Genomic DNA, 24341 nt, shown 5'->3' on the forward strand with positions numbered 1-24341 from the left:
TCTAGGCTTCAACTCCAGTTATGAATGTATTTCAAATTTTGGGCTCACAATTCGTAAGATGAGACTGTACCTTGTAAGCGCGTGGGAAGAGGAATCAGAAATCAGCGAGTAAGGACAGTAAGTAACGCATCGTCGTTATTATGTTCGTAAATAAATCATTTTTTCTTACAGCTCGAACAAACTTCATGATAAAACACGTTTCAAATTTGACCCAAGGATGTGCTCAGACTACATATTCCGAAAAATTACTTAATTCTAAAAATTGAAAAATATAAATGTTACGGATTTGTCGTGATGTTCAAATCTTCAGGATTCAGCCGAATGTTCGGTCCAATAAAGACACGACATTCTCAACTCGAGTGAGAAAAATTTCAACAAATCACCCTTTGTCCACGCCTATGTTTCCGAAATTGTAGGCACGATGATATTTGCCCTTAAGAGTAGCCTCGATATCCGGATGGTTGAAAACCATTGCGTCCGTAACTCGCGCTTCCTCGGTACGGGTAGGAATCATATCCTGCACTGTCTCTTCCTCCATAACCATTGTAGACACGTCTAGTATTCCCGTAAACCGAATATCCATCATCATAAACTCCAGATCCAATACCATCGTTAGAATCCAGTCCTCCAACTCCGTAATTAGGACCGTAACCAGAAGAACCAGATCCATATCCAGTAGTGCCGTAATAACCGTACCTGAAATTCACGAACTTTACGGTTTGTATTTGCTCGCCAAGTAGCTGACTAGTAGGTCTAATTGACAAACTTCAAATAGCAGTACGACGAGACGTGACTCTAAGATTCGTGTTTGAGAACGCCGATCAATGAACCCGGCTCACAATTAGATAGCGCGATATTACGCAACAATTTCCCGAGAATTTCCCGAGCAAAGTTACAAAACACACGCTCGTATCTAGAGGGCCTTCGAGAGCTCCTACACGAGATTGGAACGGTAATTGAATTAATTTATTTTCAGCAAAGCTCTCTCTGGCACAAAACGAAGCGAAGTACGGACAAGCGCTGTTCACCCTCTCAGGATTGAGCCCCATCGAGCAATCGGTTTGTGTACCTACCGTCCCAGAACTACCAAGATTCTTTCAACTGGCAGAGAATCTACTCGAATTCGTTTTCGTCGTTTTTCAACCGCGTGGGCGTCGCGAGAGCTCCTCTTTGCTTACCCTGTATGTCCTCCGCCAATAATTCCATTCCCGTATCCTCCAGCACGATAACCGCGATAACCAGGTGCCAGCCCGGCACCTTGATATATATTCCCAGACCCGTATATGGACCCGCCTTCGATGCCGGGATACACTCCGATGCCACTTCTTATACCCCCAAAACCACTCTCTCCTCCGGGGCCGCCATCAAAGCGGTAATCTCTACTCGAGTGAAATACTATAACAAAAAAGTTCGGTTCATAAAAAGTATCAGATATCTCATGAAAACTCGCATTTTCGGCGTTTATTCTTTTTTCACGCGGTTCACGTAGTCCTCAAACGAGCTCGTTTCAAGTGCAGCTATAAAACTATACGCCAAGCCAGTTTTATTTCAGTAGGGGAGACCGGGGCACGATGGATCCCCCTAAAAATTTTACAATTTTTTATCTTTAAATAACTCTGTGTCCTTTAATTCTACCTCTATTGAATTAATCATTGATTATCTATCGATATGTAAAACAAAAACATTGATATTTCGGAGCAAATGCCTTTTACAGAAATATCATTTTTTTTTTTTATATATTAAGACGTTTTTTTCCAAAAAAATGTTGCATACTTTAATTCAACACATACTAAACAAAGCTCTCATAATAGCTCAATGTTAAAAAAAAAAAAATTTCCGTCAAAATCTTTGTCAGCAGTCCGTCGTGCCCCCCTGCCTTCCCTATAAGCCCGTTTATCTACGAGTCTATAGAGTATTTTTTACGTTAATATCGTTGTACAAATAATAGAGCGGCGAAAAAAATAATGATTGTAAGACACAGCTTCGAGAAAAAGATTGACAACGCACTTTTGTTATCGTTTGACTTGTCGGTCTACGGTTAGCCAATCACAAGGATATTCAATACTTATCGCCAGTACATTCACCAACGAATTCGGGTTATTATCCGGGCGGTTGGAAGTACAGGAATATCTGTAAGCTCACAGAAAGCACGAAGAGCCAGAAGGCACAGCTCAACGCAGGGGCACCACGTGACTCAAAGCCGTGACAACCAATCAAGCCTTCACGAGATTCAGTAAATTACGTTGACGCCTGAGCCGGTCATAATACATGAGCATATTCGCATAACGAATTATTCAGCGGGAGTCAGTAATCGTAGTGACAGGGAAAGATTGTCTACACGTAAGAGGAAACGACGTCAGATCCGTTCTTGAACCGGTCTGTCATTTGCTCCAGTGCTTGCAATCAGGTGAACACGAACAACGCGAGGCGAGTGGCCTTCGTGTGCAACGAATAAAATTTTTTTTTTTAAATACAGTCATTAGGAGCCACCGAAATAATAATATCGAAAGAATGGTCTGTTTACGGTGGATCGAATAACTGCAAATAATCTATAAGACCCCATTATATAATTGAACTTTCCAGAACATTTCGTGAGTTAATTGAACGACGGATCTGAGAACGAATCGAACTGGCAGAAATAATTAATACCATGCTCCACGCGTTCTTGGAATCCATAAAAACACCCGTTCCAGCGTCCACGAGCGCAGATTACAGGTGACGCATACGCGTTGCGTAAGGTGACAATCAGGAACTGTGAGATGCGATGAAGCGTGCGGAGCAAAGAGACAAGACGTAACGCGTGCAGGTATACACGCGTTTGATGAGCACACAATGGACGTTATTAATTAGAGTTAACGGTTCGGTCGACATTGAGCTACTTCCCACAGTCGTCGTAAGTACTTCAGCTCAACTTTTCAACGTCGTTCGTTACGGATAAGCTTGGAAAATTAGCTTTCGGGGCTAAATGGATAACGCAGAAGCAAATATATAACGGGTACATGTGCAAAACTAAAAGAGATTATTTTCGAGGGTACCTTACATTCCAAAAGTTTGGCAATAGTATAAATGGATGTCTGCCGGCGGGGTAAGTAAGCATTGTTTTTACTGGGTTGAGGGGGTTAATGGTTTGACGAGGAATATCACCGTGATCGAAAATCTATCGTGGCTAGCGTATACTTGTCAATTTCTTTCTGATATATTCTGAATATCGACATGATTTGAATACGTTGCCGTTGGAAATGGTTAATTAGCTCATGCTTACAAGATCGTAGAAAAAATAGTTTGGCCATAAAGTGAGTTTCCCTTTTCATGAATGTGTTAACACGTGGCGTCCCATGACCTTGAGCTTCATGGCTCGGCAAAGTGCTTACTTATACGTAGGTCGATTGCGAGTCGACTAAACGACGCAAGTTGGGCTAACACAGGCCACATATATTGGGATACTTGGCCAATTTTCATGCGATCATTTCGAATAACGTGCAATCAACTCACCGTCGCTACTCGCTGACGCGTCCAAGTCTTTTGATTCGCCCGTGACCTTCGACCCGGTAGTAGACGCTGATTCTCGGAGTTTGGCACTGCCGACAACTGCGCAATTCAGTGCCAACAGGCACAAGAACAGGAACTGCGATAAACAGTGGTAGATTAAAAATTAGTTCGAGAAGGAATGTTTTTTTGGAAAAATATGGATTTTAGGTGAGATAAATTGTAGGTTTGCGTTCGATTTCTCATGTGTTCAATATCGACAATGTAGTGTATTGATCGTTGAGACTAGGTACTCGATTACACAGGCCTGCGATGATCTTCCCCTGACAAAACTAAGGAGTAATTTCAGTAGATATTAGGTACGAATCTACGAAGAAAAATGTTTAAAAAATTCTATCACGTATATTTGCTGAGACATTTTTTTTCTGCTCTCTTAGTACTGCTAGAGTTAACTTCCAATTTCTGTGTTAATTATACGTATTAATGGCAGTGTTGATATTTAAATATTCATCTACTCTCGCTAGTTGTTGTTTGTGGTGATTTTAAGCATGTTTAGAATTACGTAAGTACAAGAGAAAATGATTGATTGAGTAGTTTTCAAGAAAGTAGAAGAAGATATGATAAATCTTTTTGATTTATCTAGTCTTTTAGGTCTTGTTTAAAACTGATACTGTTTATTTTATAATTAAACATTTAGTTTCATATCAATTATATTTTATTTTTTGATAAAAATTGTTCAAAGATCTGAATGGACGTCTTGCATAAAAATGAATTTTAACGTACTGTACAAAAATAGAACTATATTTTAATTCAACATACCTTTAGGACAAAAATAGGCATTATTATTTTAAGGGGAAATTGAAAGTTATAAATATTATAGAATAGAATACGGGCCAAAGTCTGACGGAGGGAGGATTTAAAGCTGCTACAATTACACGTTTCTATTCCTGAATTTCTGAACATCTTTACAAGTGAGTTAGAAAAAAATCAAAATCCCTACAGTCTAGATTGTTTGGATTATTTCTTTCCTACAGATCTTTATAATAAAATTGGTGATTGATCCTGTTGCCGTATCCCACCGGTTTTTGGAAATAGCCGGATTTCTTGTTGCGAAGAGGAAAAAACAATTCAATTTCCGTAGACCAAATACTTCCCCAACGATAACGTGTATCGTGAACTGCTCGGATGAGGTATCATATTCACTTACAAATGACTGATTGGAATCAGTCACGAAATAACGTATGGTATAATTATGTAGCGCCATATCAGCCTGATAAAATTCCCCATCCGACCGCGGATGTACAAGGTCACACTATAAAATTGGGCAATTTCTGATAATGCAGAGAAAAACCGCGACATGCTGCGTTTCAGGGGTACAATTTGTTTACGTTCGAACGGGCATCAATGGTAGCCGTAGGAGCTGAAACACATTACTCACATGGGTTCAGAACTCGTCTTTTTATCGCGGTGAGTAACCACTAAACCGTGGAACTCGCAATTAGAAAAATACAATTTGTGGGATCTCCACGGAGCTTTGATCCTTGAAAAGATACGTCTAGGTTTTTTCGTCAGGCCTTTGATGTTTTATACACTCTCTTGAAAAATCGAAAACAACTAAAAAACTAAATAAATAAGCTAAGTCCCATTCTGGGATGGTCAAGCTCTCGACGAAGTGACAATTAATTATGCGAGTGATGAGCCGTGTCCCGGCCGACTATTGTGACTATTGAAATTAGTGAAATTCCGTAGCAATACTCACTGACAGGTAGGTAGTACGCATTTTGCACACAGACTTCGGACGGTATGTTGCGAATCTCGAGCAGTTCTACCGGAAACTGATATGTCGGGAGAAGGTGTTGCTCTGCGAGCGTTCGAGCGGCGTTGTCGGGTATATATTTCAGACCCACGATCCCCCCTCAGCGTTTCCTGTCGAAGGTGGCGACTTCCTCCCAGGATTCGTTCCGTCTCAGATTTAGCTACGCGCACATTTGCTTTGGAGGTTCGCGGCTGACCTAAGAGTCTATGAGGTAACGAAGGTCATGGAAAATATTGTCCGTGGGAAATATCGCGACGCGCGTTCACTTATTGCATGTTCATGCAAATGTGTAATATCGTGCGTATATTATACTGTGCGATGTAAATCCATAGTTCGACCGAACTTGTTTACCTGTCTCGCTGTTTACACCCGACCCCAAATATCACCGCGCGCAATACTAACGAAATTTATGAAACTAGCTCAAGTACAACTCGCTGCACTTGTATCTGTCGTCTGTTTTTACAAAGTGTTCTAATTACGTGTAATGGAACGTGATTGTCGTAAGAGCTGAGCACGTGCGTATTTACCTTTACGAGCCTCAGTGGCTGGCCTGCTCGTTGGTGGCTACGAAACGAGCTAGTTGAAAATAAGACACAAAAAAAGTTTCAGAGTGGATTGATCGTTTCACGTAATATTGCTATCTGTGCCAACGAGTAGGTACGCTGTCCATTTTCAATCTGAATCGTATTCCCTTCAGATGGATTCTTCCCAAAGATCTTAGCGAAATTGGTGGACTCATTTTCACGGTAAAATATACGGTTCGCTAGTTTCATCCTTTTTCCCACCCGTCACGTTCTTCTCACGATTAGCATTATTCAGTCAAGGCACAACGAGTTACTCAAGTAACTCGGGAACAAAAACCCTCGTTGACTCCAATTACACGTACGTGTTTGTGGCTTTTGTATCTAGCGCGGTATTGGACAATCTTGGGTTGAAGTTCTAAATCAAATAGTAAACAGTGACCAATTGTCCTTGCTCGAGATATAGAGTGTGGGTGTATTTCTAATACGTTCCCATTTTCTGATCGTTTTATTTGTTTACGTCAAAGCCATACCACGCAGGCCGAAAAATTTAACAGTTGGAGTTTTTAAAATTTAAAATCATGAGTCACGTCGTACCAAAAGCACGCGTGATCATCGTAAAACATTTCGATATTGAATTTGCGTCCAAGCGGCATGCTGGGAAGTGATAAAGGAAGTAATTCACCGTATAGTGGTTTGAAAACACAACGGTGTATGAATTTTGAATTTATTCGTTCTGATAAACTCATGAACCGAATTCAAGGGCATGGAATAAATGAGCACTTGTTGTCTCGCTAATTTATCGAATCGCTTCAGGTGCAGCTAGCCACCGATATAGCTGACCGATTGTTGTTAAACAACGCTCGCTCAATCGAAACCTAATGACTCACGTGTGCGGTACATCCTCAACTAAATTAGCCAGTATCAAAAAATGAAAGCAACGAATCAGAGCACGGATGATTCGATAATACGTTACTGGAGCCACCATTTGCGAATATTGACGTTCGGTAGAGATACGATTGTACGTATGCGGTGAAGTGGGTGAGAGAGTCGTTGTTCAAATGGCGTCTAGGTGTGACTAGACTAATGCGAATAATCGTTAGATGCGCGTTAGCAAGAAGAAAGCCTTTTCACGGTCAGAAACCGAAAGTGTGCAGAGCCTCGCTTGGCACTCTCGTCTAATCTACGGGGGTTGCTACTCGTTCGCTAATATCCTGGACTACCGATATTATTCTGTTTTTTTGACGCGTGAAGGTGATAAAATAGCCAAATCACCGTGATTCTTGACTATGGGAAATGCCGATTGCGTCACCATCCATTTCGAAAAAAGGTACTGACAGTTGATGGGTGAAGAGAGGGAAAAGAAAACGATGCGTAGAAAAAACTATTTGTTCCCTGAAATTTTAGGATTCGGAGTTGAGAAGTTTTAAGCACCGTTCTAATTACGCGTATATGTAATCTAATTATAGATATGTCATGACGCAAATGTAGATCGTCATGCTCTGAGCTTCGTGAACGTATCGTCTTCTTTACAAATTGTCTGAATGGAACGATATTCTGTGGTAATTCAAGTCCCCATGCTTGCCGTGTTTCTCGTTTTTCGTTTTTATGTATTATTTTCTCTCCGGCTTATCTTTTTGCGTGAAACTTCTACGTTTATATGACAGTCCCGATCTAATTGGGCTATTTTCTCACCGATTTATGAAATATCCGTGAGTGACGTTATTATTTGGGTTATCTGGCGATATTATTGTTCGAGAATTCTACCCGCAAGATGTCCTCTCATATCTCGTTTGAGCAAAAACCAACAGTGAGGTCCAAAAGAACCATGAGTTTTCCTACAGGATAGAAATGTACGGACAAAGGATGTCACCCAAAGAAGAGGGATAAGGTATCTGAGTAAAAAAGTTTTCCAAGTTGACATTTTATGTTTGCAGCAATAGAACTTGATATTGTAGACATATGATATGGTGTATTGTAACGTGAGAGCTAAGAGAGGTCATTCCCAATAATGGAATTTATTATAATTGCGGTTATTACCGGCTAGTGCGTGTAACGAAACCTTGATTTCTTTCTGTCATTGTGAAGGAAAAATCTTACATTTGTAAGGATCGTAATGCGAGGGTTAAAACCCAAGGTGTCAAAATTTCGAATCTACTATCAAACCGAGGGCTGTGAGATTTCTAACAGAGAATTTAATTACTCTAAATCTGCGGGGCTAGGAAAAGGTAATTTTGGAACAATGGAACCTTAGAAAACCCTGGAAACGGTATTTCCTCATGCGGTGCCGGACTAAGCGAGTTTAAAACGATGACCTGCAATAGGGCGAGTACGAAGTGCAGCGCATTGACAAAGCATGGCAGTTTTAGTGACTGCACGGACGATACTGGAGGATGAATCGGCTTACACAATATAACAGTGTCCTAGATGTCCAAAGATTCTCTCGAATCTCTCGAGAAACCACAATCGAGGATCTTACGGATCGGTCAGCGTACTGAAGCCGTGTAACTCAACGACATAAATTTCCCTTCAGACTCCCAATGCCCATTGCGAAAATCGATTCATCTAACTGACAACGTGTCCGGTGACTAGAGAACGAATTCTCATCCCAGAGCATACGAGTCATCAAAAACGTAGACAAATGTCTTGGGACGCGATGCGGTGTGCCAGAAGTAACCGAGCATTTGCACGTCAAACATTCACCCTGTAGCCTCGGTAAATATATGTGCAGGCATATTAAAATTCAAATCTGAATATCATATCACCGCCCTAGAGAGCATATGGAACTGTCACTGACAGGTTATACAACTCACGTCACAATCAACTTTTTAGACGTGGAACCAATCCGCTGACGACTTTCCCTGCAGACGAACATATCATTTGAAGCGCTCTCGAGGTGAGATCGAATGCTGAGAGATTGTGCCAGGGATTGATTACCAATTTAGACCACCAATTTTGAGTGGAACAAATTGATTCATTGTTGGCATTGTTCCGTGACTGTTGAAATGGCTCCTGAATTCGAGCTGGTACCGTTTGGTCACAAGCTGCAAGCTGACTCTTGCTCTTTCAACAAATTAAATTCCACAACCGTGAAAATTTGGAATCGCCTGCCTATCTGTTGCGAAATTGGTTAGATTGAGTACAATTTTATCGGTGAGCGTGGGGAGGATTATAACTGCGAAAAACACACGTTGCTATTAAAATAATGTTAAAAGTCCGTTTTTTCCGTGGCTCATTTCGCGGACGTTAACGGTTTGATAACTTGTTAGGCTCTGTAACGGGCAGAAGGTGCCCAATAATCGAGAAAGGACGACCTGTTGTTGAAATTACCGATAAAGATTCGTTCGTTCAAAATTGGGAGAACAGTTCGTATGTGAAGTTCTCGTGAAGTCGCAAACGTGAGGGTATAATTTGACGTGCAAGGTCCTTTGTGAAGTAACATAACACAGCTGCCTTTCGTGAAGCTCGCCCTCTTCGCCGAGGGCTTGGATTTACGGGCCTGGAGAAACGAGTACCATTGTGAGTCTGTGAACAGCATAAGATAGCAGCAAACCACCTTTAGCAATTAACATTCGAAAGCCTAGATTATCCAGATGGTAGCCATGGCTTCGGCTTTGTGTTGGCTAGGCGCACCCCTGGCGGGTATGGTTTGGTACAGGCTAATGGTAATGCGATAAAGCGACCGCACACTGTCTGCGATACATATTAAGTTATACCTAACTCAAGAAGTGAGACGACCGCGCGTCTAGTCCAGAAACAATAATTACTTATCTGGCCGAATATGGATTTACATAAACCTGGAAAGACCGGAATTGGACGCGAAAGGATTCGAAGCGTATTATTCTTCCAAGTTCCTCTGGAATCAAGTTTCTGTCTTGTTATGACCGACGTGAATGGCTTCGCAGATCCTTTGCTCTTCTCGATGGCTTCTAAATCGAATAACTATCTAAGATTTCATGATCCTTTATGTGGTTTTTACGTTACTTTGGATTAATAATGATAATAATGGTGATGATGATGATGATGATGATGACAACGACGATGAATGACAACAAGAAGATCAACGATAATGACAACAATAACGACAATGACAATGATAAGAGCAACAATAATATTCACCACCAAACCAGCCATATTGCTTAATAGCGTATATGATTGCCTAAGTTTGGCGTAGTTGAAGAGGTGCCTTGGTGGATTTCAACGTAGACGTATATTTCTCCAAGTATCGAAGTCCGCGTATCTCAGACGTGGAAAAGGGCTTAACAGTCCCATTTTATATGCAATTCTGAACAAAAACACTGCAATACATTTTCATCCGACCAGACAGAAATAACGAAATGGCATGAACTCTACGAATTTACAATTGCGATTTTGCAGAAACCATGCCATTTCTTTATGTCTGCATCAAATGAAAGTATATTAGAGTATTTTTGCTTGGAATTGCATATGAAATGGGTCTGTGAAACCCTTCTCCACGTTTGAGATACGTGGGCTTGGATATTTGGAGATATTCATATACGAAAACGCCGAAATGGACTATGACACACCCTCCTGAAAATCCTGATCCTAATTCTTACTCTAATTAGAATTGCTTCCCGAAGCACGAATTCTCGGTACATCATTGACGGCTCATTTGTAGTTTATTCTTCAGCTCGCTGGGTGAAACATTGAAAAATATCAAAAAATAAACTAGACCGATCAGTTCCAATCCTCGGTGCGAGCATTTGATGAATTGTTTAATGGCAATATAGCTCCGACAATGAAACAAAGACAATATGTTTACAGGACTTGATTATATGCGCCAAAGTGCAGGTACAAGTTTTGCACACGCGTACACGAGGTTGAGAATATTAAGGGGCAATCTACACACTTGTTTAACGCATTGCAGGTATGCTGTGCACGTACGACTGCGTGAAATGATGGATATTTTCATCAACGATATTTATTTGATTTACTCGATCGATTATTGTGTGATCGTAAGTCGAATTCTGGCTCGTGACTTGCCATCGTTGCTGAACCATTATGAGTGATCAATATTTTGCTAGAAGCCACCTAACATGCCCACCACTGCGATGAGTGTAAAGGAATTTTTAAACAGCCGCTTGCCATTGATCATAGATCATGCCGGTAAGCTTCGCTCATCTTCCAAAGTTACGACTCGACGGTAATTTTGCGACAATTTATCTTGATTATTACATTTGATCTGTCATCATTTTCGCTCTTTCACTCACTCGAGTATATTAGCTACAGAGCTCCAAGCTGAGTAGACCGGTAATTTGCATATTTTTCGAGAGTGGACGAACTGGAATATTCCCATACATCACTGCGAGAAATCATAGATCAATCAATTTGTCATTGCAGCCGGCAGCGCGGTATTCGTTTGTACGAACGCGCGTAACGTAGGAGGAAATAAAACTATGAAAATAAACTTCATCGAACCAGGTTTAAAAATAGCTGGTGCGTTGCGGCCAAGCTTTGAGCAGATTAGCCTCCGGTGGAAGATGAAATTAAAAAATTCATCCAGCCTAACTCGCGTTGTATGGATTAGTTACAAAACAAATGAAACCACTGTACCGAATGAATTATTTTATTCCTTGTTTCTATTTACTCAAGGTGGTTTCGGCGTGTCGAAAATCTGTTGTGACCTGCGACAGCAACGCGTCAGGATCCGTTTCAGAAACCAAATATACCACAACGTATGAATTGAACGAGAAACTCGGCCTGAATATCATTTGAGACAAATATTTGCACCCGGTTCTGGCTGCGGTCACCGTTCGTATGTGTGCATAAAAGCGAATAAGGTCGAGTAGGATACGGCGCAAACCTTGCCGGCTTGTAATAACTAACGATAAGTGTATCTTCAAGCTGGCAAATTTTTCTCCCCGTTCTATCTAGACGCAAGTTGCATGTGCAGAGATAAATAAACGCGTTGCATACATTGTGTATAAATATGTACGTAAATTTGCCGACGCGTTAATCCTCGTAAACCTGAGTATCACGCGCAGAGCAAAGAGAGCCGGTTAGCAAACAAGCAAGCGTAAACGCCGAGCTCTGACGAGTCTTAAACTCGACCCAAGATCTGGATGCCAAGCTTCGATCTTTGATTCTTCGCGAAAGCTGCGCAGTGAGAAAAAAATTACCGAGTAAATATGGCGAGCTTGTAATTATTCACGCCGAAGACACCGAACAGAATGTCAGTCGCTAATCTCAAGCCCGAGAAATGCCCGGTAGTGTTGAAACGGAGTCGGAAACACCCTGAAAAGCAGCTAAAGTCCAAAGTAGGTATCCCGACTAAAAAATCTTTGAAGAACCAGTGACAGGCTTAAGGGTTAAAAAAATTATTATACTTAGGAGGGCTTTGTAAAAGGGTGTTGAACGTAACAAGGTTCAGTTTTAGTCTGCATCCAGGTCCGAGAGTTTTACCACCTGGCAGGCTGCTCCGAGGCACAAGGGTAAAAAAATAAAGTGAGAAAACCAGCGACCCTTGGTCTCTCTCATCGAGTACGAGGTTCATCCTTCATTCGGGAAAAACAACAGAATAGGCACCGAAAGCAGACAGGAATCAATTATTTCCATCGATGGCAAATAAAGTTTACAACAAAGCATTTTATAATTGCAATTATGTACGGTCTGCGTGCCAAGAAAGGGACTCGCTTGCTGTCTGAGTAGATTTCCAAGAATTTTATACCCCAAAGCAAAGTTTTGAAGGTTATCGGCTCCGACTGTATCCGAAATCAGTAAGCGCTGGATAAATCCCTCGATTCAAAGACTCTTATTATAGATGGGTTTTTTCAACAAAAAGCTACGGCGGGACTTGAAACCGAGTATAATAGGTAGTTTGCAATTCGTGGTCTAGAATACTTTTCAATTACGTACACGATAAGCTGCCTGTGGAAAACTTGATCAATTATCAAGGAATTCTAGAAGCAGAGGAATGAAATCTTGCTAAAAAATACAAGCAACGAAGTTCGCTCTTCACACTTACGCAACGTAACGAGTTATTTCTTGATATTTTTTCCCGTGTAGATGCGGCGACAAAAACTCGCAATGATGATTCGGCAGTTGGAAGAGCAAAGAATTTCCTGAAAAATCTTGAGGCGTAAAGGCAGAGTACGAGAGCAAGTACGTGCTTGGAATTTGAAAATTCTACTTACTACTTTCCTCAAAATTTAGTTAGCATTCCTTCGGCTCAAGAGCTGTAGAATTCCATCGAACCGGCATTATTCGCGCCAAAAATTTTGCAAATGCGCCGCCTCAAGCACATTATACCACTCACGAGTGGTTGAATCTTTGTGGATACAAAATGCGGAAGTGTTGCCGCAACGCGCAGGCCAAACTTGCGGTTCTGAATGTTTCTTTGAAGTCTTTCACGTACGAGCTTAATATCGACGGGATCTTGTGAAGAACCCGCAGGCATTCACCGGAAGCATTCGAAACATTCCAAGTACGATCCCTGAAAAAAGAAACCGGGCGAAAGTTTTCCCTCCTGTTTACTCGTCCCTTGATATTTCTGGTTCTCCGTGTTTACTCATACGGAAACCTTTTGAATTTAGATGATATAAATTCATCCGTCGGTTTCACGCGAAAGCTCGCCTGAACTCGTAAAGGAGTTTACGCTGAGTTTTACTTCATTTTAACTTAGGGTTTACGCATTGAGAATTTGAAACGAAGAGATGATAGGTAGGTCAATATCACGAACTGCAAACGAGGAGTCCAGAGCCAAGAAAAAACTATTAAAACTTGTTCATATTTTCGAGTCACGCCGAATTTTTTCGCGGCTCTAATATCAGTAAATTAGAATTTGATATTTGCTTATTTTTTTCAGAAAATTCATCCACGTATTTCGGAGAAGAATTTTTAGCCGTAAAAACGGTTTGAGATAACGTTACAAAGTTGAACAAAACCTTTGCTCCTGTTGCGGATTGAGCGCCAATGTGCAGGGAAAAATATTTTACGTGCAGATCGAAGTTGCGAAACGTGAAACGAATGGTGACGTCAAAATTAAATTAGATGGAGAGAACGCGAGGAAAATTCGATATCCTGGAGAAAGTCCAGGAAGCAGGGCTTCAAGTGGGCCATAACATTTATTATCCGAGTTCCCATGAAGGGACCCATTATATTGGAAGCAAAAATTTATCGTGCGTCTACGCGATGCGAACAGGTGTCGCTAACAGTTTTTCATATCGAGACAAGGTTCTCGTTGCAGGATATCTCGCTCTGAATTCTGCTAGCGAGTTCCAACTTTTGCGCGGATGTCTGGCAGGCACGCCTTATTAATGTGTTCCAACGCATCTGGCTCGTGTTTAACACGCGGTCTGCACGAGATGTTTGTTAATCCGTAACTTCGCGCGCTTTACCGTTGAACTTCTCAGACCTCTCTCGTTGCAAAGTATTTAACGATCTCGTTTCGCAGACCAGGGATATGACGCGCATGCCGCTGCTCACACATCGAAAATCCAAATGGTGCAAAGGACACCGATTCGTCTCTCGGAATCTCGTTTTGTTCTCTGGGCCTCCCTTCGTTTTTGGCGTCATTTTAACGACCGAGTTTTATACCGACAATGGCGCGGGATTGCACGGAGAAAGCACCTTATCAGCGATATCTGGTTATCTTCATTGCCATGCGCTGGGTTGTATCGTAGGTGATCGTAGAGATATATCCGACTCGAGTGTAAGGAAATGTGGGCCATGGTGCTTTATGACATACTTGGGTATAATTACGTTGCACGGATAACAAGCCTTTGCTCCGAACCCGCTTTTTATTTCACCCGCGCAATTCGTACGCCTACTTCTTACATCACGCGAGATTTGCCGCCGCGTAAGATTGTATAATTAATCTGAACAGCAAATACGATTAAACGCAAATATTTCCTGCAGCCTGACTTATTCCTGCCCGGCAAAGCTTGTTGTATATCGCTTAGGCACGTATACGGTGTTGTTAGCAGGTATAATAATCCGAATTTTAACAAGTCGTGCGAGAAATGTGAATGCGATTAAACTCACTCGCATGATATCTTGATCACTAATTTTCTTTTACAAGCTAAGTTTTGTACAATTCCTGAAGCTCATTTGTACGGAATCACGCAAGCGCATGCCTTTTTCACCCGGTGTGGATTGGATTATTTATAAACGGAAATACGACCGCGGGTAGATAAGCAAGAATTCATAAGGCGTGGGCGTTTCTCGATTAATGCGTGACGCGGCCGAATTTCAACAAAAATCTTTACCCAAAGTAAAACAGCCGCAGTTATACCTTGTACCAATGACCGCGTGGGCGAGTGATCGGAGCGACTTTTTATGTACCTCCAAATGCACTCAAGTCCGACGATGTTCCAGGCTTGCACTACGGCGATGAGGCCTCGATCAGCCGTGTGCGGTTAGATAAAGCTCGACTCACGGAGTGACTTCTCCGCGTTGTTGATACAGCCGACGCCGTGGGCGAGTGAGTGCACCTTTTGGAGAGTCGACCGATAACGTGGACGGAGATACGAAACGTTCCTCTTTAAAGCTGGACCTACGCATCTGGTGTTTGTATGTACAGACATAACGTATATGTAGATACGGATGTAAATCCACAGGTAGATTGTTCTGAGCCGAAACTTTCTCCGCCTGCTTAGGAATTCGGTTCGTAATCTTAACTCACTGAAAAAACGGAGGACGCGATATCGCGGGATGTAAGTAAGGTAACTTCGTTGTAAACGCTGTTCCATCGCTTAAGAACCACGCTTTGCCGCCTTCTTTTACGGTTTTGTTGCGACATCATTTCGAAGTTCAACGAAAATATCTAAGGATATTAGGTACGTGATATACGGTATCTACATTATACCCGATTTCAAGTCTTCCACTTTATAATAAAACCAGTTATAGGGGACACGTCTCTGATCGATGAGAACTTGTACAGACGTGGAAGAATTCTTCGCATCGAGTACTTCGCTCACAGCGGCTTAAAGTAGAGGTATCAACGTAGAGAGTTTGTAGGTACTGAAAATAGCGACGATTTGCGATAAGACCGCCGTTTTGTAAACTCGTTTGCGATCTGTTTTGAGCCGCGTTAAAAGCACCAAAGAATAATGTCGATTCACGTAATCTCGAAGGCTTTAAGTTGCTTCGTGATGGGAGTAATCCCATTCAGAGGAAATACTGAAATAGCTGTGGTAATGAAAACTGAGAAGCAAGTATACGTCGATACACGTTCGTGGAGGTCTCTTTCCGCGAAAGTTTTACTAAAAAACATTTTCATTCAATATGTAAAAACTGATTCTACTAATTAGTTTTTATTTTCGCCAACTTTTATGATTCTGTTTATTTCACCATCTCGGTCTACACGCTTGAGCTTCAAAATACTAAGAAAATGGCAGTAGTTTGTTGCGCGGGTCAGTGTAAGATGTAAATGGGTTGCTGGACGAAGTTGCGAGTCTCTGTGGAACGTTTCTCAAGTTCGTGACAAAGCGAGGTGATCTTTTTGCCAGATAAGAACAGTCCGAGACAGGAGGTAAACATCAATTCGTCAGGGGGAGAAGAGAGTGAGATTACACGTTATGCAAACATGTCTGCAATCCGTTTCAGGTGTAGAAAATAAGAGAAAAGTTAAACAATAGTTTGCTCTAAGTTTGAAACTTCGAGGGAAGCTCGTTCGTGCAAAAATCTAAAGCCACGTTCGAAGGGCGAAGGCACATCGGTACCTCGACCGAAGAATCCACCCTACAACTGTGACACCGTTAAACAGTTTAATGAGTTTGGAAAGTTGGACTTTGCGGAAGGTTTTGTCGACAATGGTTATTGTAGTGGGGAGAAATCGATGCAATTTCAGATCATGGGTGCAAATATCACGCCGAACAATGCCTGCGAAGACAATGGATTTCATCAAATATCCGCAGGATGGAAATAAATAGGCTTAACGGAAATTACACTGAGCTATACATATATATATATAGATATATAGATATGGCGACTGATTGAAATTTCAAATTACCTCATACACCGTAGGTAAGGAAACTCAGCTTTTGTAAGTTCGCGGTAAACGATCGGATCGACAATATTCGTTTAGATTTTTTTATTGGCAAAAGTCCAAGCGGGTTCAATTTATTTTGACGAACGGTTCAATCTGAATGTCCTGAAACTTTCCTCATTTCATCTTCAAACTTTTGGCGGAAATTCAACGTCCTAAAATTTCTCATCACCAATTTCATGAATCGTTTCATTTAAAAGGCGCCCCGAAATTTCGCCGGGTTCTGCAGTTAGTTGTGAACGCCGACGAATCAGGGCCAAAATATGGATTCAGTCGCGTTGTAACCGTTACCTGAAGAAACCTCGTCTCGGAAGCACTCACCGACTCAAACGAAGGTGGTAGAAGCAGTGCGATATTTATTCCGGCTTCTCGGTCATCGGAAGTCGAAGGTAATTGTACAGAAGTAAACTAGGTTCCATTTTTCATGTGAATTCCTTCGTTGTCGGAAGGTTTCGACTCCAGTGTAGGATGAATTTCAATTGTTAGCGTCTTTAGGTATTCGCACAGAAGAAGCCTTTCGAATACAAGCACAGGATATTCCGACGAAAATTCTTTCAACGAAAATAATACCGCGTTTTTCGAAGTTGGCACCTACCGATTTTTGACACCTTCAAACCGGATAATCTCTTTCGTCTCTTTATCTTCCTTTGCTTCATACACAGAAGAGTATACATAGTATAGAGTCAACCGTAACTTTTCGGTAGCATGGAAATTGCCCCATTATTCGTGAAGGCGAGCTAGTTTTTGTGCTCAGTATACTTTTTACCGGTATGCCCGAGGAAAGCTGGATTTATTTTTTTTTAGTTTTTCTTTTTTAATACGCCAAAATAAACTCTTCATACCCCACCAGCCGTGAAAGATAGGTTTTGCGATAAAAAACAGACGATCGTCCCACGGCGAATCGACCATTTCGTTTTTATTCGATTTGCTCTATGACAGGTGTATTATTATTTCACGAGAAGATACCGAAGAAAAGTTTTTAACGCATAGAGGCATCCTGCGCGGTCGATTTTACACGTGACAAGTTAAATATTATAACCGGAGTGCCGGTCAGAGAAGATAATATCAAGACTAGTCTACTTCTCAGTTTCTTTAACAGGATTATCGCGATCACGTGTCCGCTACAATTATCACCTCCAAAAGGCTTAGCAGCCGTCACGACGTCTTAGGTGTGTATCAACCTACGTGAGACAGTGTTAATTTTTCCTACTAATCTCTTGCGAACGACCAAAATACTTCGTACATTATGTATTCGCAAGCAGTTACAGGTATCCACTGTCATTCGTGCGGAATGGGAACATATGAACTACATATTTACCTTTTCTGTTACGTGGTCGTTTCGTTCTCGGATCACTTCCTTGGACTATAATTGTACGAACGACGGTATTTCCTTCTATTTCAGTCAGTGAGTGCGGATGGAAAAATTATCACAACATTATTTATCGAAACATTGATTCTTCTCACGACGAAGAAAATTGAAATAAACATGGACGTTCTGTAACGTTGAGTGACGATGAGGCTTTGCAAAGAGGGAGCATAAGAATTACGTTAAACAACGTACGTTGATAAAAGCTTGAATTGGGGATATTTGCCATTTTCTGCAGACAGCTCGAGCGTTTGGGAGAAAAATGATGCCGGAAATGTGTAACAACGGGTCTCGCATTTTATTTGACGCAATCCATCATGTGATTGTTTGATTTATACGTTACTTTTCTCATTTTGCCCGAATGAATTTTACCGTAGCTTAATATTCATTATCGTTATTTATGTCGTAGATAATGCACACAAAAATCTTGCGTACAAACTTGCAATTTGTAGCAGTGGTATTTAATATTAAAATTTAATTACCAAATTTATACAGCTTCTGAAACGTGTCGTCAAAAGTTGAATAGCAGAACGAATAGAACGTGTATATATATATACATATATACGTATTTCTGAAGCCATGTCGATGGATCGTTGCGTTTCGAAACTCGCGTATGATTGCCTATCGGAAATATAATACATATACCTATAGCGGATGCAATACTCGATTCGAATCACGTCTGCAATCAGAATTTCGATATGCTGTCGGTACGCGATGTCATCGGATTAACTGACCGTGGTCAACGCAATTGACAGCATAAGATAGAGCCAATAAATAAACCACGCGGCTGACCGTGTAGTCAGAAATATCTTGACGGTGAAGGATTATTTTTCATTATTTGATTTTTAACCGTTAATTCGGAATTAATTATAAAGCACGTTCCGTTTAATTCATACCTCGACGCTTTTTTCACGACGCCGTAGGTGGTTTTGAGTCATGCAGGCATCGCTGATCCTGCGGAACGTACACCACTGCCAAATTGGACGTAATACGTGTTTGATCCCGCCATCGCAGGGGTATAGGTATATTTTTCTGTTTGCACGGATAATTTGAATTACATTGCGTTATAACCAGCTTACGTCGGCGTAGCAGGCCGGGAGAGTTGCGAACAATAATTACGCCCTTACGTATGCGGAGAAAAGTGCCTTCGTTAAAATTACCCAGCAAGAGTTCCACACCGTCGAACAGCTGCGATGAAAAAGAATAGAAAGATTCCATTCTCAAATTAGAAATGTATGCGTGGTCACGTGTGCTAGAAACTTTATGCTCTCTCATTACTGATTCGAATACTGTGAATTTACCATTTTTTATACGCACGACAATTTTTACTTTGCGTTCAAGCTTTTGTCTTGCAATATCTATCAAATTGTGATCGCGCTTGATTTTGACGCCAAAGTTATTACCAGGTAATTAGTGGAAGGTCAATAATAATAGGAGCACGTAAAATGGGAACTTGTATAGAAATTTATTTCAATTCAAAGCTGCGTACATACGTCGAATTTTAATTTTCGTAATCACCGACGTCCATCAATTTCATTGTACCTACAATATTCAATCAGCTCGAGCGGTCAAGGACACGTGTCACACGAAATGCTGGCCCTTGATTGGGATATGAAAATTTGGCCATTCAGCTTATGGCGTAATTCCGCATGAATATGTGATCAAATTATCGAGCAAGAACAGTCCTGGTGATGTGATCATCCGGCGAGTGTTTGGCCGTTATTTTTTTTAGCTTGGAAATTCTATCCAATAATTTCCACAGAATCCGATTCGTGCGTATAACGCAAGCATAACTAATTATGACTGATTCAAGGTGAATTTTTATTTTCAGTTACCTCTGTATCGAGAGAAATTTTCACTTGCCGTTACTACGCAGTCCTATGCTTTACTACTACTTTCATTTTTTATTCCAATTAAAAAATGTAATTCTGGAAAAATATAATAAATTAGTTTCGTAGCTGTAAATTTTTTTTCTATTTATTTTGAATGCCTATCTACTGGATGAGAATGTACAAATTGTTACTTTATTTGGATATATTGAAGAAATAATGATAATATTAGGAGTTCAGTTTTAATCAAGTTCTAAATTAAAAATTCCTAAAAGAGTTACGTCGCAACTAGCGGGGTCAGGAGGTGGGGGAGGGGCGGGGAGGGAGGCAAAACCGATCAAATTTATGTGACGTCATTTAGGGATGACCCATTTTAATTATGGTCATTGTTATTATTTTCTTGTAAACGTCGAAAAAATTTGACGTTGGTTTAACGATAAATTGATGTCAAGTCCTCATTTACAAGTATTGGCAACTTTGATCGCGAAAATTAATCAGATGTACTTCGTTTTCTAGCAAAATGAAATTTTTCTCAGTGCGTTAGGGCTGAAAAATGATAAATTTACAAATTTACAACGTACAGCTGCAGGGACTGTTGTTTTGTAAATTAAAGACTACGACAAACGTCGGATAAGAATCATAGCGATCTGATACGAATTGTTTTTTTGCCATGGATCTGAGATGTCGAGTAAGGATTCCCTGGAACAGGATCAAGTTTAGCAAGTAGTAGCGATCGGAATATGGTCAGACAGCGTAACGCGCGGCCCACGAATGGAGGGGAGGGCAGCGGCAGGCCGGATCGCAGGAAACAATTTGTATGAGGTCAGTTTAACCGCGATAAAGAAGCTTTCCTATCTCTGCACGGCAAGAACGAACATCACATACGGTGCTCGCGGGTCCGACAGTGAGCTGGTTAGCAAGTTGATCGAGGCGCGCAGCCGCGTTTGCCAAATGGCAGGGGGAGGGGGATGAACCGGGGTTGAAAGTATCGGCGTCGGAAGCAGCAAGTGGCATTGATAACACCGCCGTCGATATCGACGTGACCGGACGATTACAGCTGCGAGAAAAATTCAAGTTCGAGGTTACGGGGAAGCGCTGCTCCGACTGCGAGGCCAAAAGCGATCCGCGCGCCTCGTTTGCGCGCGAATAAGCGAGAAGCAACGCGCACTGTTCGCCGCTCAGGTCGGCGGCATTCCGGCGCGAATCTCCGGGTGGCGCGGTGCTCGAATCGCTTCGACTTCCAGACCGGCCCAGAAGAGAATCCGCGAGATTGATCCCGACACGCGTCGTCGCTCGATCGGGGATCGTCTTCGCCATGCTTTTCGCTCGGTTTTCGAGGCAGACAGGATCCTGGTGACCGAGTCGCTGTTCCTTCAACCTCCGTTTCAACCGATCCTGGTTTGGGACTGACTCCCGAAGGGGTGACGACGGGTCCGAAGTCCCGTTGATCACTGATCTTGCAGGACTCGATCAGTCGCTGAATTCGCGCAGTGGAGGGATATGCAGATTTTGAACTGAGCGCGTGAGCAGCGGATCATACGCTAAGAGGAAACCGTGAGAATCGCTTTGTTGCACGTAGTCCGTTGAGTGAACAAGACGTACGAAGAAAATAATGAATTCGAATCCGACAGTGTTGGATGTGAAGTGATGAACTGCGTCGGAACAATTATCGACCGTTACTCATATTCGACGACTGTGCGGCAACGGTGTAAAAATAGGAAAAAGATTGCCTATTAATAACGGCGCGAGAATAATCAAGTATAGGGAGAAGCTTCTGTCGACCTCTTTTCAAAGCTCATTGAGCGAGGCTCAAAGGATTATCAACCCCCGGCTGGGATTTTATGGATCTCGTTCGAAGAATGAGAGTTTCGGCATCTCGCGTCGTGACGAAGGCGACAACGTTGAGTGGTACTTGTAGAGGTTGATACAAATACTATGAAACATGATTTCGAAAGTGAAATCCCACGAGATGTCCCTCGTCGTTCCAGCAGCCGGCAGGTGTCTCATCGCAGTTATCGTCTGCTAATTTGACTAGTGAGTGATCGTCTCGGACCGCCGAATTCGAGACTAATAATACCCGAGAGACTCGATGAAGATTAGTCCGGTATCTCGGGTCCCAGGTGGAATTCTTACCAACGTTGACGAGCTATTTCCATCCGCGATTTAATCAGGCCGTTGGACAATGTCGAAAATAATTTCCAAAGACTATGCAGAGTGTCGTTGAGTGCGAAACTTTGCTGATTGTGATCGGTATTTGTGTATAATATACAGATTTTGTGCTGCGTAAGGTGTCGGGATAGTTCGATAATCGTCTGCGTGGAAAGAAGCACAGTTTTTTGGTAACCGTTGATCGAAGAAGAGTGAACGAACTCTCTGAGAAGGGGCAGTGAAAGGAGGGATTTTTGAGCAACGGTTCGAAGCTGAAAACAAGACCCTCGTATGATGAGAAAACATTGACATGTGTGAGAATATACGGTGTCAATTAGACGTGGCTGATATTGTGATCGCTGCTGGTTATGCGAAATTAACGGTCATGTGCTAACTGGGTAAGTTACCGTTCGTTACAGTCAATTTGGAAAAAAGGTTTTTAACGGGAAGTTGCGTCCGAAGAATTTGCTTGAAACATCGTAGCCCGCAACTTTTAGGTATTTAACTTTTACAATTCTCTTGCAATGAGTACATATCGAAAAACCTGAAAAAAGTTCAAATCTACGGTTTAATCTTATACCACGAGCCCGTGAATCTGGTAACCTAATTAGGCAGCGAAACGATCGTAAAAAAAGTTTCAAGCACAGCAACGCAGTAAAAAAGTTTCTGGCCTACAGTTCATAAAAATTAGAGCTTTCAACGAGATTTGAAGAAAAGATGCTGATTCCTCGATTCCGCTGATTCATTTCAATCAAAATTAGCATATTCGGCTGCTAGATTCAACTTCATCCCTAGCCGACACGTTATACCAACACAGAAAAAGCACTGCGAAATAAATATGCACCAAGTTCAAGTACCGTATCTAATTATTGGACGAAATTTGTGTACCAGGGGCGTAATTAGCAATAATTCAACAGGGTTCATCCGGCCAAAAGGTCGTTCCAGCCTGTCGACTTTTTTCCTTGTTGTGGTCGTAAGGGGAGAATCCGAGTTCCTGCCGTGTGCTCAGCTACTTCCTACAATACCTCAGGGACCGGAACATAATCATTCCTTGGTGCTCGGTACACCTGAGCAAAATTGGCCCAGTCACATTTTTATTGCAGGTCATAAATGATGACGTACTCGAGCAGTCTGGGAATTTATTCACTAGCAAAATTGCCGTGATGTCTCTCGCGCAATTTTGTACCCAATTTATGTACCCTGGATCAGTTCAACGCGCGTGATTTTCATCCCGCAGTGCCAGGGATCGATCGGTAGTTGACAACAAAGTTTTTAATCAGTTTAGAGGATCTCTAGGCGCCGGATAATCAAGCGACATACCGTAATTCCATTACCTATCTTTGTACTCAACGTTCGAGTACATTCACTGTTCACATTCGTGCCCTAGAAGTTAATTTATAGTCTCTCTGTGTTTGGCGGTTTGCTGTTTATTCGCAAACGTATACCAAGCTCCTTGATTTCGGTGAATGGGTAATCGGGAATACGTAGAGACGAAGCGTTCTTGAATCCTGTTTATATTTACCCACGTAAATGAGTATGCCATTCCAGACCCATGGATGTAAGTAGAGTTTCAGCCTATTTGTTCGTGAAATATCGTCTAGCCAGTCGTCTAACAATAAGTCGTTTATCACGAATTTCTTCCCTCGACACCCCGGATGCTTGTTGATTTATCTTTGGTTTCGCGTAAAGTCGAATTATATTGTTTGCCAATGAAGAACGGCGGTCCAGCGGTTGAGGAAAACGAGAGGACGGTAAAAACGTGGCTATTGAATTTGTTTACGCTCACTTTTAACTCGGCTGAAATTTATTAGTTAGGTTTGAAATTTCGGCGAAGTTGCGAAAACATCGAGGATCCAATTAAACATGGATCTTGAGCAATTTTTGTGGTTCTTGGGAAATTAGGCTAACGTTGATATTTGTGCAAAAATCAGCAATTCGGGACCAGCTTGTTCTTTGGTTATGCCTAATGATGCGCATACGAATTACCCTAATTATACGGATTTGGTGATGCGGCTTTATTTCATCTAACGTAAGATCGGTTTCATTCCATCTCGATAAACCTTCGGTCATTCATCTTGAGATGATGGACGTAAGACCTCGAATCTTAGGTGACCGAATATGAAGTCGTTTGTATGTTAAACTACAGGATTTTATGGCTGTAAAAACA

At 41.7% G+C, this 24341-nt stretch overlaps 2 protein-coding genes across 3 annotated transcripts in view; one reads left to right on the forward strand and one right to left on the reverse strand.

The window, feature by feature from the left end:
* Positions 1–138: 138 nt before the first annotated feature.
* LOC124174498 (glycine-rich cell wall structural protein 2-like) lies at positions 139–5397 on the reverse strand. The gene is made up of 4 exons (XM_046553707.1): positions 5246–5397; positions 3493–3625; positions 1179–1395; positions 139–696 (listed from the first exon to the last, which is right to left on the reverse strand). Exons 1-4 carry the CDS (start codon positions 5264–5266, stop codon positions 435–437), a joined length of 633 nt encoding a protein of 210 aa, XP_046409663.1. The 5' UTR covers positions 5267–5397; the 3' UTR covers positions 139–434.
* The window catches only part of LOC124174497 (RYamide receptor-like), a 53718-nt gene continuing 32277 nt past the window's right edge, over positions 2901–24341 (forward strand). For both annotated transcript variants that reach the window (XM_046553705.1, XM_046553706.1), the window contains exon 1: positions 2901–3085. In XM_046553705.1, the coding sequence (XP_046409661.1) occupies positions 3000–3085 (86 nt within the window). In that variant the 5' untranslated portion in view covers positions 2901–2999. The remainder of the gene's footprint in view (positions 3086–24341) is intronic.

This window comes from Neodiprion fabricii, chromosome 1 (genome assembly GCF_021155785.1).
Source record: "Neodiprion fabricii isolate iyNeoFabr1 chromosome 1, iyNeoFabr1.1, whole genome shotgun sequence".
Taxonomy (NCBI): domain Eukaryota; kingdom Metazoa; phylum Arthropoda; class Insecta; order Hymenoptera; family Diprionidae; genus Neodiprion; species Neodiprion fabricii.

Coding starts and splice junctions, on each gene's coding strand:
- LOC124174498 (XM_046553707.1), bottom strand. CDS start 5,266: ATGCGTACTACCTACCTGTCA. Junction 3,626..5,245: donor TGCGTACTACCTACCTGTCA/GTGAGTATTGCT, acceptor TGTTTATCGCAG/TTCCTGTTCTTGTGCCTGTT. Junction 697..1,178: donor ATTGGCGGAGGACATACAGG/GTAAGCAAAGAG, acceptor CGTGAATTTCAG/GTACGGTTATTACGGCACTA.